The 15,133-nt window shown below is 47.0% G+C and overlaps 1 protein-coding gene across 1 annotated transcript in view; it reads right to left on the reverse strand.

Moving 5' to 3' along the window:
* LOC148517819 (RING finger protein 112-like) overlaps positions 1-15,133 on the reverse strand; it is an 89,419-nt gene that overhangs the window by 17,191 nt on the left and 57,095 nt on the right. The window contains exon 10 of the mRNA XM_088478177.1: positions 10,197-10,327. Within this exon, the coding sequence (XP_088334303.1) occupies positions 10,197-10,327 (131 nt within the window). The remainder of the gene's footprint in view (positions 1-10,196; positions 10,328-15,133) is intronic.

Here is a 15,133-nt window from a genome sequence, read left to right on the forward strand (position 1 = left end):
TACTGGTATAACGTTCCAATAATTATTCTTCAAACTTTCAATACTTTAGAATGTAAGCTCCCACATGCAGGACCCTCTTCCCAATGTACTTTCCCCTCCCTTACTATTATTTACGTCAACTAACAATTTACTTCTGCCATGTGCTACTTAGAGTATTCAAGTGTTATGATCGCTGTTGCAGCAATACTTATATACCATGTAATTGTCCTTCATTGTATTGTACTGTCAGTCACTGTTCTTTTGTTCTGCTCAATTGTTTATGCACTTTGTTAGGTGCTGCGGAACCCTTGTGACACCATATAATTAAAGGATGATAATAATAATAATAATAATAATAATAATAATAATAAACTAAACCCACATCATTATCTTTCATTCATGAACTGTCTATTTTCCCCTAAGAGAAATGAACCATAACCCTGTATGCATTAGTAGGTTCCATTCACCTGACTGCACACTTCCTGCTTTCTAGGAACTCCATGTGGTACCTGATGCCCTTGGATTGCATTAGAGACTTCAGGTACCACTGAGGGGCAGGATCTGAGTTGGACTTGCTTCTGGTACAATGAACATGTGCGGAATCTTGGTGTTGTCCGGAATAGTAGTGTGACACTTATACAGTTTGGGTGGTTTAAAACAAATGGGTTTAAAAAAAAAACATTCTGTGACTGGTATTATTCCAAATTCTTGTTGTTTGTTGTCTTTATCGGAGTAAGCTGAACCAATGCAGTAAATCACACACACTATAAAGATATAGGGAGGGTGAACCAGATAAGAGAGGTGCTAAATCTGCCCTGCATCAAGCTTATACTTCTCCCCTATCAATCCCATAGGACAGGAGAAAAAACACAGCTAACATTCTCAATCTTAAAGTGTAAACAACAACACATAAAACAAGCAATACACAGAGACACTCCTCATGGTTTAATCTCCATGTTTCCCTTTGTATATCAAATCAAAACCTTCAGTCCTATTGAGATGAGTGGTAGAAAGAAAGACTTAGGGGTAAATTTACTAAGATGGGAGTTCTATTTAAGAAGTGATGTTGCCCGTAGCAAACAATCAGATTCTACTTCTCATTTGTCTAGCACCTTCTAAAAGAAAATACCTGGAATTTAATTGGTTGCTATGGGCAACATCACTTCTTAAAAAGAACTCCTATCTTAGTAAATTTAAGTGTCATCTTATGAATGGTGGATGAGCAAAAAAAATCGCAATTGAAAAAAGTTAACCATAATGTATTTCCCATTACTGAACAACTTCTGACTGCTCAAGTATCTTCAGCTAGTGTAGAAATATTTTTTTTTCTTTCAGTTTTAGTTCATTTGAAGCTTCGAAACACACTGGGAACTAAAAAAGCCTCTAGACTAGTGTTTTTATTAAAAATGTTTAATGCCAGCGACATTTCCAGTTCTAATACTTAATTTCTTTTTTTTTGTGTTTGTGTGTTTCCATGAAAAGTGCTTTTGCATGTTTTAATTAAGTTTAGTCTGAAATTGGTTTTATGGAAAGATGTCAAATACATAACAGTAAAAACTTTGGATTGATAATGTTAGAAAGCATTAAAATGTGATTGATCATGGTATCTAACACATAGCAATGTTTTACAGCATTAATATAACAAGCAGGACCCAATTTTCTTTTCATTTAAACATTAATGCAAAAAAACAGTTTTTTTTCCACCATTGGGAATCAGTCACAATCCAATCCTCATTCTTTCATCTGAGGAACATAGCCAGAATCAAGCACATAATTCCCTCAGAAGATCTGCCTAGAGTCATACATGTATTTACATAATCATGCCTAGACTACTGCAATGACCTCTACCTGACGTCTCCCAGCAAAATAATTGCACCGTTTTAAGATGGTACAAAATGCAACTGCCTGGCAATTAACCAACCAGCCCCATTCTGGCCACATAACACCCATTATCTACTCCCCCCACTGGCTGCCTGTAAGATGATGAATCATTTATAATATTAGGCTTACTGACTTTGAAAACCCTATATTACCAGGTTCCAATGTACTTAAAGCAGCTTCTGATCCCTTACTGCCCCACTCATTGCAATTCATTGATGAAGGACTATTAGCAGTAGCTAGAATCTCCCGGAAATCATATGGGGGTCAAGCTTTCACCTATGTGTCTCCGAATCTTTGGAATTTACTTCCTCGTACAGTTTGTGAAGCCTCCAGTCCTTCAAAAATAGACTCAAGACTTTCCTGGTCACACATTACACTAATGTCCCTTTTTAAGATTGCTTTGTATTTTGTGCTGTAAATGCAATTGTGAAGCACTTTGATTCCTATTAGGAGAAATGTGCTATAAACATAACATTGTTATTATTATCATTATTATATAAGATAATTGTTATTTCTAGTTCAGTGCATTGGGTATATATATATATTATTTTTTTTTACAGTGCGTGTTCAGCATGTGTTCTATTCGGGCACTGGCATCAGTGTTGTATGCCAAGAACATTTGCATAGTTGCATTTTGCTTACTGATACAACTGTTTCATTTTGTAATGTAATATTTGTATGGTCAAACTGATGTTGCCACTGGTTCCTATTTTACTTTTGTGCTGCATTGTGAGATAATATGCTGTACTAAGGGGATTGGTAAGAATGCAATACCGAAGCTGGAAGCTCGACAGGACTAGATCCCGACATGGTAAGTATCTAATCTATCCCTAACCTTCCCCCCCTAACCCTCCTTTAGGGGTGACTAAACCTAACCTACCCCCAAGTGCATAACCCTAATCTCCCCCAGGGGTGCCTAAACCTAACCCCCCCTCCCTGCACCCTAAACCTAACCCTCCTGGGGGGTGCCTAAACCTAACCTCCCACTGGGGGTGCCTAACCCTAACCTCTTCTTCCCCTAGCCTAACCCAGCATTTTGACTGTCGGCTTCCTGACTGCATACCGTACTAAGGGGGTCATTCAGACCCACTCGCGAGCGACAGTACACTCGCAAGCGGGTCGATGTTCCCCACTGTGCATGCACACGACGGAGGGAGCTCCGTCGTGCGCATGCGCGAGACCCGGACTGCGACAGCCAAGCTGTCGCTCCGGGTCTCGTACCAAAGGGGGCATGCTGTCGATGGTGAGTGACAGCACGCCCCCTTTGGTGGGCGTGCCGGGGGCGTGGCGGCCAGACGGAGGCGTTCCCATGGGAACGCCTACCGTCTGAAGCCAGCCCCACTGACATCACTAGTGATGTCAGTGGGAGTGATTTTGGCTCTGATAGAGCCAAAATCACTCCAGGGCTTGTGGCTGGGCGACCCTACCACAGGGTCTCTGTCGCAAGTCCGATGGTCGGGATGGTCAGGACCATCCCGACCTCCATCATGGACGCTCGCATAAGCTGTGGGTGGTAACCCACAGCTATGCGAGCATCCATGAGGACGCTCCTAAAACAGGTAGGAGGGCCCTGATTCAGAGCGAGCGCTCTGGTCAGAGCGTCCGGCTCTGAATCAGGCCCTAAGGCACAATTACACTTACAGTCGGAATTGTTTTGTAGAAGTGTAATGTGACAAAAATAGCAATAGGAATTTTTATTTAGTAAAGTGCTCCATGAGGCTGGGCAGACACTTTTTAAATGGTAAAATATTCGATTTTTGGACATTAGGTGCAACCTCCCATGTGGTTAACATCTTTTGTACCTATTTACTTCATTTTCTACTACAAAGTTTACATAAATAATGTTGTTGTTGTTGTTAGAAAAAAATATATACAAAACTGAATTGTACTTAAAAATGTTAGGAAACACCATCATAGACCATGCAGGACATTTTCTTGAATCAAGAGAGCCAATCCATACAGAGCTGGGATGGTACACTACCTAGAAACTGAAAGGATGATGATTTCCTGCTATACCAATTTATTTAAACAATTATACCCCTTTCACATCGCAAATGTAACCCGGTATATTGCCGGGTCGAGGTACAGTGTGAACGTGTCAACAGAAAACTTGGCGGGTCCGGTGACTCTGCATTTCAACCCTGCAATCAACCAGAGTTGAACACTGGAACAAGCTGGGTTGAAGTGCAATGTGAACAGGCCCAAACTGGGTTATCTAAACCTGTGTCACAGTAGTGGGATTTTGGCTGGGCCTTGGACCTGTATTACTCAACTCAGATGCTCTCTGGAGGAGACTTGGTTTGATGAAGTTTCTCCGCATGAGAGGGTGCAGAAGACTGGTAGAGGGTTGGTATAATACGGAGACTACTTGATGCAGCTGGGAAGCCATATGGAGAACGGTGGTAGCACGGGAGCTACTTGGTGCGGCCGGATAGCCGTAAGGGGATTGGTGGTAGCACGGGAGCTACTAGTTGTGGCTGGAAGCCATAAGAAGGATGGTGGTAGCACGGAAGCTACTTGATGCGGCTGGGCAGCCGTAGGGTGGTTGGTGGTAGCACGGAAGCTACTTGATGCGGCTGGGTAGCCGTAAGGTGATTGGTGATAGCACAGAAGCTACTAGTTGTGGTTGGGAAGCCATAAGGAGGATGGTGGTAGCATGGAAGCTGCTTGATGCAGCTGGGTAGCCGTAAGGTGATTGGTGGTAGCTTGGTAGCTACTTGGTGTGGCTAGGGAGCCATATGAGAATGGTGGGAGCACGGGCTATTTGGTGTGGCTAGGGAGCCATATGAGAATGGTGGCAGCACAGGCTGCTTGGTGTGGCTAGGGAGCCATATGAGAATGGTGGCAGCACGGGCTGCTTGGTGCGGCTAGGGAGCCATATGAGAATGGTGGCAGCACAGGCTGCTTGGTGCGGCTGGGGAGCCGTATGAGAATGGTGGCAGCATGAGCTGCTTGGTGCAGCTAGGGAGCCATATGAGAATGGTGGCAGCATGGGCTGCTTGGTGCGGCTAGGGAGCCATATGAGAATGGTGGCAGCACGGGCTGCTTGGTGAGGCTGGGGAGCCAAATGTGAATGGTGGCAGCACGGGCTGCTTGGTGCGGCTAGGGAGCCATATGAGAATGGTGGCAGCACAGGCTGCTTGGTGCGGCTAGGGAGCCATATGAGAATGGTGGCAGCATGGGCTGCTTGGTGAGGCTGGGGAGCCAAATGTGAATGGTGGCAGCATGGGCTGCTTGGTGCGGCTGGGGAGCCATATGAGAATGGTGGCAGCATGGGCTGCTTGGTGAGGCTGGGGAGCCATATGTGAATGGTGGCAGCACAGGCTGCTTGGTGCGGCTAGGGAGCCATATGAGAATGGTGGCAGCATGGGCTGCTTGGTGAGGCTGGGGAGCCATATGAGAATGGTGGCAGCACAGGCTGCTTGGTGTGGCTAGGGAGCCATATGATAATGGTGGCAGCACCTATGGAGCTCAGTGGGGAGGCTCACATTTAGAGTAAGGGACTTGTTGCTCTGGCAACTTGTGTCAGCAGGGATCCTTTTATAGGGAATGCAGGGTGCTGGTAGGCTGAGAGAGAAGGCGAAGCATCCTCATTGGTGGCAGTGGAGTCACATGGGCAAACCCAAGATGGCTGCGCCCATGGACCGGAGGATGGTGTTTCCAGCATGTGAGTACTGGAGCTGGAGCAGTCAGTGGGAGTCAGCATGGTGGAATGAAGACAGCGGGACCCGATGGAGAGGACAGCAGCACCGCGCGGGAGCCGGAGAGCGCGGCGGGACAGGACCCACAAAGGTAAGTGCTGGGGTCTGATTCTGGGGTCTCGTCGGTGGGCTGTGACAATCTGTACATAGCAAACAAAGCTGATTGGATGTTCCTGGGTCCCACTTCATGTCAGCAGCCAGACACACAGGCAGCACACTGCAGACAACAGCAGAGGTAGTCTCAAGGGATTAATACCTACTGTCACTACAGTGATGGCTAATTGGAGTGGTGAAGAAGTGACCTGTACACTATGCTGCCAGAAGCTGCTTCATGCTCTCACTGGCTAAATCAAATAGGAGTATAGCACAAACACTCATGAACTCAGTGCTACACAGTGGTAATCCATCAGCCATGATTCCTGCAGTGCTGTGGGTAGTCCCCACCCCTCACTTGTGTTCTCTTTTGTCATCTTATCTTTGTGAGCCTAAAAAAGTAAATTTTTAATGACATCCATAGGGTTTTACAGGGCTGACCCGGGATCAGTGTGAACAGGGTCAACCCGGGAATAACCCTAGTCGAAGGTGCAGTGTGAATGGGGTCTGACCCGAGTCGCAGCAAACGTGGACCCATGTTCAAAATCTGGGTCAGAGCCAGGTTTGCAATGTGAAAGTGGTATTAGTGAGGCCAGTGATTAGCTAACAGTTTCTATGGCAGCATCCGCTGATAGGCAAAGAGCATCAGGCTCTTAACCAATCAGCATATCCCCCTAAACCCCAATAACAGTGACCCACATGGGAACTGTCACTTTGAGTGCAGTGTAACAGTATGTCCATATGGGATCGGGTTACAGAATTTTTCAAATTTACCAAGAATAGTAGACTACTACATGGAGAAGGGGACTGAGCACATCCAAGGAGCAGGTACATTTGAAGTGTGCTTACCACAGTCAGTATCCGTGACCTGTTATTATTTTTTTTTCACAGTGGGACTACAGGTGCCAGCAGGCCCATGATGTCTAAGTAGTTGGTATTGTCAATGAAGTATAATTTATCATATATTTCAATGACTATACAAACCACTGGCTCATTAGACAAACCATGCCTGTACATTTTTAACGTAAGTTAAAGTTGCCATATTCTCCAAGTAAACAGTATATGTTGCAAAAAAAAAAAAATGGTAGTTGCTCAAATCAGCTTAATTGCATAACACAGGTGCTTGTAAAGGGCGGGGTTTACACTGAACACAGAAAAAAGGAGAGATTTGCCCCCCAGCACACTGCAGCAAAAACAATACTTAAATCCTACATGATAATAGAGATTTAGAGGTATTAGTCACACACATTTGCAAATATATGAATAAGCGCCAGGCCAATCGTCAAGGCTCCTCTATACTGGCGCCAGTATAGAGGAGCCTTGACGATTGGCTTGGCGCTTATTCATATATTTGCAAACAGTATATGTTGCCAGAAGTCAGTGGTGCAAGTCATGGGGGGAGTTACAGTTACAAGGGGAAAGGGAGCAGACAATTAAAAGATTGATACTCTGTAAGTGGGAGATCTAGCAAACCATCCAGAGAGATGGAGAAAATGTCACATCTCCCCCTAATACTGTGATTTAAAGACAGTGAACAGTGACAGTATGTCTGCAATGGAATCAGTATGAATAGACAGTGCACGGGATGCCACCAGAACCCAACTGGCTCGTAAGTATACTAACCCTTCTCCTCTCCCCCCTAACCCTCCCTCAGTGGTGCCTAGCCCTAACCCCCCTCCCCGCAGCCTAACCCTCCCCAGTCAGTGCCTAACCCTCATATTGCCTGCATACTTAGCTTTGGGATGCCGACCTTCGGTATCCTGATCTCTTTGAGATAGTGGCGTTGGCATTCTGACGACCGTCGGGATTCCAGTGTCGCTAAATAGATGTCCGGGATACCGTCCGCCGGCATCTTAATTGCATCCCCTCTGCAATATGTATTTCCCACTTCATGTTTTAATTTATTATTTATTTAAACCCATTTAAACACAACATTCCTCAAACACTCGCTTATATTGGACTATGGGACTATCACTATTGTGATCGCCACTGCGATTACGCATGCAGATCTGCTGTGAAAATATGCTAATGAATGCTATCGCAATGCCATTGCACTGCCAGCATAGAGACGACCACTACCGCTATCTCACATCAGCAATACCTTGCAGTCCTGCGTACACATCAGTAACATCAGCCACAGCACAGCCAGCATAGAGACGCCCACTACTGCTATCTCACATCTGTAATACCTCACAGTCCTGTGTATACATCTGTAACACCAGCCACAGCTCAGCCAGCATAGAGACACCTTCTACTGCTATCTCACATCTGTAATACCTCACAGTCCTGTGTATACATCTGTAACATCAGCCACAGCACAGCCAGCATAGAGACACCCACTACTGCTTTCTCACATCTGTAATATCTCACAGTCCTGTGTATACATCTGTAACATCAGTCACAGCACAGCCAGCATAGAGACACCCACTACTGCTTTCTCACATCTGTAATACCTCACAGTCCTGTGTATACATCTGTAACATCAACCACAGTACAGCCAGCATAGAGACACCCACTACTGCTATCTCACATCTGTAATATCTCACAGTCCTGTGTATACATCTGTAACATCAACCACAGCACAGCCAGCATAGAGACACCCACTACTGCTATCTCACATCTGTAATACCTCACAGTCCTGTGTATACATCTGTAACATCAGTCACAGCTCAGCCAGCATAGAGACACCCACTACTGCTATCTCACATCTGTAATATCTCACAGTCCTGTGTATACATCTGTAACATCAACCACAGCTCAGCCAGCATAGAGACCCCACTACTGCTTTCTCACATCTGTAATACCTCACAGTCCTGTGTATACATCTGTAACATCAGCCACAGCTCAGCCAGCATAGAGACCCCACTACTGCTTTCTCACATCTGTAATACCTCACAGTCCTGTGTATACATCTGTAACATCAGCCACAGCTCAGCCAGCATAGAGACCCCACTACTGCTATCTCACATCTGTAATACCTCACAGTCCTGTGTATACATCTGTAACATCAGCCACAGCTCAGCCAGCATAGAGACACCCACTACTGCTATCTCACATCTGTAATACCTCACAGTCCTGTGTATACATCTGTAACATCAGCCACAGCTCAGCCAGCATAGAGACACCCACTACTGCTATCTCACATCTGTAATACCTCACAGTCCTGTGTATACATCTGTAACATCAGCCACAGCTCAGCCAGTATAGACACCCACTACTGCTATCTCACATCTGTAATACCTCACAGTCCTGTGTATACATCTGTAACATCAGCCACAGCACAGCCAGCATAGAGACATCCACTACTGCTATCTCACATCTGTAATACCTCACAGTCCTGTGTATACATCTGTAACATCAGCCACAGCTCAGCCAGCATAGAGACACCCACTACTGCTATCTCACATCTGTAATACCTCACAGTCCTGTGTATACATCTATAACATCAGCCACAGCACAGCCAGCACAGAGATACCCACTACTGCTATCTCACATCTGTAATACCTCACAGTCCTGTGTATACATCTGTAACATCAGCCACAGCTCAGCCATCATAGAGACCCCACTACTGCAATCTCACATCTGTAATATCTCACAGTCCTGTGTATACATCTGTAACATCAGCCACAGCTCAGCCAGCATAGAGACGCCCACTACTGCTTTCTCACATCTGTAATACCTCACAGTCCTGTGTATACATCTGTAACATCAACCACAGCACAGCCAGCATAGACACCCACTACTGCTATCTCACATCTGTAATATCTCACAGTCCTGTGTATACATCTGTAACATCAGCCACAGCACAGCCAGCAAAGAGACGCCCACTACTGCTATCTCACATCTGTTATACCTCACAGTCCTGTGTATACATCTGTAACATCAGCCACAGCTCAGCCAGCATAGAGACACCCACTACTGCTATCTCACATCTGTAATACCTCACAGTCCTGTGTATACATCTGTAACATCAGCCACAGCACAGCCAGCATAGACACCCACTACTGCTATCTCACATCTGTAATACCTCACAGTCCTGCGTACACATCAGTAACATCAGCTACAGCACAGCCAGCATAGAGACGCCCACAACCGCTATCTCACTTCTGTATTACCTTGCAGTCCTGCGTATACATCGGTACCATTGATTATCATCTGCCCCTCACACCCAATTACACAAGTCTGACCTTACTCAGAAATTACTAACCTCATCGCACGCAGTAAGTACTCAAGCTGCGTGTGCCGTCGCAGTGGCTAATTTATGCACGCCCAGGTAACGGTGTTCAAACAGACAGCCATGCCTGCGTTTTTCCGACCATTCCCCCGTCACCACCCCCAAACGCCGACCTGATGTCACTCACTCTGCGATGGCTTTGTATCTCTATAGGTGATTGCAGAGCAATCGCAATGCTAACTCACACATGCTCACTGCGATGCATGCGCAGTACGCAATAATCGTCCGACTGCATACACTATCGCCGTAGCCATCCATGCTGAATCAGGCCCTATATTTCCACTCAGCATCCATCATTAAGAACAGACCTTCAGTTTTATGCCCAAATCGGCACAGGAAATTTCTTTCCCACTGGTGTCAATTTTACAGTGATGCAAAATATCTCCCATAACGTCAGATATGTATCTTGTAAGATGGTTCCTGAAATTTTCATCCATATCTGTGAACAAAGAAACTTGCTGATTAGTTGGAGAAACAGAAGATTAAGGCCTGATACAGATCTGTCACCTTGTACACATTGGGCCTGATTCAGACCCGGTCGCTAGATGCAGCCGCTCACTCCCTGCGTATGTAAATTCGGCTAAGTGATGGCATGGAAGTCTATCACTCGGCAGGGCATAAGCACGACCACTATGTCTTGGCGAGAGACCACTTTGTATATGTAGACACCCATTAGCGTGCTTTGAGACGCCCACTAGCACACGTCATCTCCAAGAAGTGTCTTTAAACATTGGTACATCAAGAACCATCAGGTGCGATCGTAGCGCTAGTGGTTGACTGTACCCTACCGCAAGCACTGCAAGGTCTTCAGTGTAAAAACCAGCCTGGTGATGTGTACTATGACGCTGCCTGTTAATTATGCACACCACTGAAATGAAGTTTAAGCACTCAGGCACGCCTGCGTTTGCACCTCCACTCCCCTGTTATTACTGTCCTGCCCCTGTTACCTCCTTCAAATGGCCTCTCCTGTCACTCATTACATTGGGCTGTCTTTGCGTGGCGAGCGAGCGGTTCCCGATCGCTAGAAGTAGTTCGCGCACGAATGCGCAGATTCAGGGCCGGATTAAGGTCTGTGGGGGCCCCTGGGCAACAAACTTGACCGGGGGCCCTATCAGTGATCCAAATTATTTGTATATATATATATATATATATATATTATATATACATACACACACACACATTATACACACATATACATACATATATACAGTATATACATACACAATATATATATATATATATATATATATATATATACACAAATAAATACACACACACACACAACACATACACACTATATATATTTTTTTTTTTTCATTTAATATTGTGCCTGCCCAACCCCGCAACCAGTAGCACCACCACACATATAAAAAAAACATTATTTGACTCACATTCCAGGCTCCACGCCAGGGCAATCACACAGCAGCAGACCCAGTGCAGCAGCTGCAGGTCCTGTATTTTCACATCCGCGGTCTTCAGATGCAGCTGGCGTGGGGCTGCGCAGCACGACCTTTGACGTCACGCCTGCAGTGCCGCACAGCCTCACCGCGCAGCCTGCCCGCTTTCCGAAGCAGCACTGCGCTCTGATCCAAAGTGGTCAGTGATCGCTGCCCGCCTGCAGTCACCGGTGACTGCCGAGGAGGACCTGGGCGGAGACAGCTAAATGCTGTACTCCGCCGGTTTTCGGAATAGAAGGGCGGTAGTGGCAGGGGACAGGGTGTGGGGGCCCCCTATGTGTGGGGGCCCCTGGACGACCGTCCCTGTCGCCCTGCCTTTAATCCGGCTATGTGCAGATTAGCAAACATTGGCAGCAACGAGCAGACGTTTGCTATCAACCGGGTCTGAATTAGGTCCATTGTCTAAATACTTATCGTGTACAGTACTATGCTCATGTATATCCTATAGTCTTTAATTATAATTATAGACTGTTTTATTCCTATATTTGTGTTTATTTATAAGTGATCTGTAATATGCTGGTTCTATATAGTTACTGATAAATATCATCACTATAACCAATAATGGACTCGCAGTTAGCAGAAATTATACAATATGATCTTACAGTGCCTGGCCACATGAGCAAGACCTTAGTCACATGAATTTATACACCTGCACCCAGTAATCACCTATTTTGGGGTGGAAAGAGTGGGCAAGTGGAGCTGCTGGCTGTCCGGGCCTCAGGGGTGGAGAGAGAGGGGAAGTGGAGCTGCTGGCTGGCTGGGCCTCAGGGGTGGAGAGAGAGGGGAAGTGGAGCTGCTGGCTGGCCGGGCCTCAAGGGTGGAGAGAGAGGGGAAGTGGAGCTGCTGCCTGGCCGGGCCTCAGGGGTGGAGAGAGAGGGGAAGTGGAGCTGCTGGCTGGCCGGGCCTCAGGGGTGGAGAGAGAGGGGAAGTGGAGCTGCTGGCTGGCCGGGCCTCAGGGGTGGAGAGAGAGGGGAAGTGGAGCTGCTGGCTGGCCGGGCCTCAGGGGTGGAGAGAGAGGGGAAGTGGAGCTGCTGGCTGGCCGGGCCTCAAGGGTGGAGAGAGAGGGGAAGTGGAGCTGCTGGCTGGCCGGGCCTCAGGGGTGGAGAGAGAGGGGAAGTGGAGCTGCTGGCTGGCCGGGCCTCAGGGGTGGAGATAGAGGGGAAGTGGAGCTGCTGGCTGGCCGGGCCTCAGAGGTGGAGTGAGAGGGGAAGTGGAGCTGCTGGCTGGCCGGTCCTCAGGGGTGGAGTGAGAGGGGAAGTGGAGCTGCTGGCTGGCCGGGCCTTAGGGGTGGAGAGAGAGGGGAAGTGAAGCTGCTAGCTGTGACCAGTGCATTATAGCCTAGGGTGCTGGAGATCATACCCCCAGGACACCCGTGAAGCAGAGAATTAAATTATGTCAGACCCCATTTTAAAGAGGCAGAAGAAGAGAATGGGAGTCTTGCTGAGAAAGGAAGCACGGCCATCACTGGGATAGCAGCAAGAGCATTGGGAGTCATTGGTGATTGAGAGGCAGCACACAACTATAGTTTGCAGGCATCTATGCTCTAGGGAACAGGATTGCAACCTAGCAACAGCTGGTAGGCTTGGGCAGCAAGCACCATCGTTCTCTACTGACAGGCAGGGGAGAGACATTTTTAAATCACTAACCAGCCAACACTAAAACTGGGTACACACTTGTGCAATCTGCACTCAATCCAACCTCCAACCAACCAATTGTTCCAACAACGGACAAGTGAATACCCTCATCCAACTGATGGGTTAAGCAGATCCTGGTCACTTGGTCAAATGATTTTTAAACATACTTAAAAATCAGGAGACCTGACCACGATCAGCCAACCATTATGAAAGTGTGTATGATGCAGAGACTAGTGTTGGCAACTAGTCTCTGGAGCAGCAGCACCTGCCAGCTACTTAAAACCAGTTCCTGAGCATGGAGGTAGGCGGGGATCCAGCGGGTACCCAGTATCTTCCACTAATGTGGTGCTTCCATTGAGGAAACAATCCCCATTTCGCCAGCCAATCAGAGGCCACTTCACATATAGCGGACGCTCATTGGCTGGGTACACGTGGGTTCCAGCCAATGAGCGACCACTATATGTAAAGTGCCTCTGATTGGCTGGCAGGCCTTGGGATTTCCCATGACATCCCATCAGCTGGCATTCACAAGGTATTGGTATGTGTGACAACACACATAACAATATTTGTCCGTCTGGTTCGTATAATTCATTTTCTTGTTTTGCAAAGACCCCAGAATCCTACAGAGACCAGTGCGAGGATGGAGGTGAGTATAGGATCTCTATTGCAGGTACTCCATATGGATTTTTACTTGGGGACAGAAACATCTGGCAGCAGGTAAGTATGTGTGAAAAGGATAGGTGTATGTAATACATTTTTACTATATACGGTGTGTGTGTGCTGTCTTTGTTTAACTATTTATTTTACAGTGGGGGTACGGGTGCTGGCTGCCTGCTGGTACTTATAGTTTCACAACTGCGAAAGGGCAGGCATGCTGGCACCTGTAGTTCCACTGTAAAATACAATAGTTTACAATTATTTAACACTTTATTACCCCCATACTGTTAGGATCTGCGGTTAAGCAGATTATTTTTGTTGCGACTGAGACACTGCATTTCATTCCTGTCTGTCTGTGTGCTGATCTCATGTGTTCAGTAATTGCTCTCTGTCTCTATACTATATCAGCTGCACAATAATTGATTATCTTGTCTGGGTGCACAGGCCAGGTGCCGGAGTCTGTCATTAGGGAGGCTTACAGGACATGCTCGGATTTGGCTCTGTATCTGTTAAATTGCAGCCAATCCTTCACTCCATGCCGGGGATAGAGTTTCTCATACTTGTGGTTGTTCCAGTCTCCTGATGCCAGTCGAGTTCCTGAGCTAGTTTACTGTTATTTTCTCCTGCCGTTTATACCATACAGGTGGCACATCCTGCATTCCACCTGCTCGTGTTGCTAGTGTCATCTTGGCTGCATGGTGTGCTTCTACCTCCTGAATCACCAGTATCATCCCGGCGGCATTGGAAGCAACTTAGCATTCCCAGTGCGCAAGCCAGCGCTCCATCGCCAGTGTCATCCCTGCGGCACTGGTACCTACTCAGCGTCCTCTGTGGACAAACCAGCGCACCACCGCCAATGTCATCCCAGCTGCACTGGTAGCAACTCAGTGTCTCCAGTACACATTCCAGCGCACCACCGCCAGTGTCAACTCGGTGACATTGGTGGCATCGCTAAGTATTTAAGCTACCACCATCTAAGATTCATCAGCCTAAAGGCTGCATCCAACCCTGGGGCCCCAGATCACAACTTTCCAAGGCAAATCAGCCCTCAAGGCTGCTTCACCAGCCAAAATGCTGCATCTTGCTCCAGGCCTGCTGCCAATACCAGCTAAAGCAAACCAGCCCTCAAGGCTGCCCCACCATCCCAAAGGCTGCCTCTTGTCTCAGGTCCTCAGACCACTATCAGATAAATCAAATCAGCCCATAAAGGCTGCCTCTATCAGTCCTCAAGGCTGCTTCATCAGCCCAAAGGCTGCATCTTGCTCCAGGCACTCAGGCCACTATTAGCCCTCAAGGCTGCTTCAACAGCCCAAATGCAGTTCCTCACCTTTAGCCTCTAAGCTATAAGTATTCCATGCCTATCAGCCCTCAAGGCTATCCTCAAATTAGATCAAATCAAAACAGACCCTCTGACCATAACATTATCACCGGCCACAACTAGAAGTTAGTCATGGAACCCGGACAGAATCCGATGCAAATTCTGGCAGCCCAGATTCA

The sequence above is a fragment of the Taudactylus pleione genome, unplaced genomic scaffold (assembly GCF_031769625.1).
Source record: "Taudactylus pleione unplaced genomic scaffold, aTauple2 ptg000209l, whole genome shotgun sequence".
NCBI classification, from domain to species: domain Eukaryota; kingdom Metazoa; phylum Chordata; class Amphibia; order Anura; family Myobatrachidae; genus Taudactylus; species Taudactylus pleione.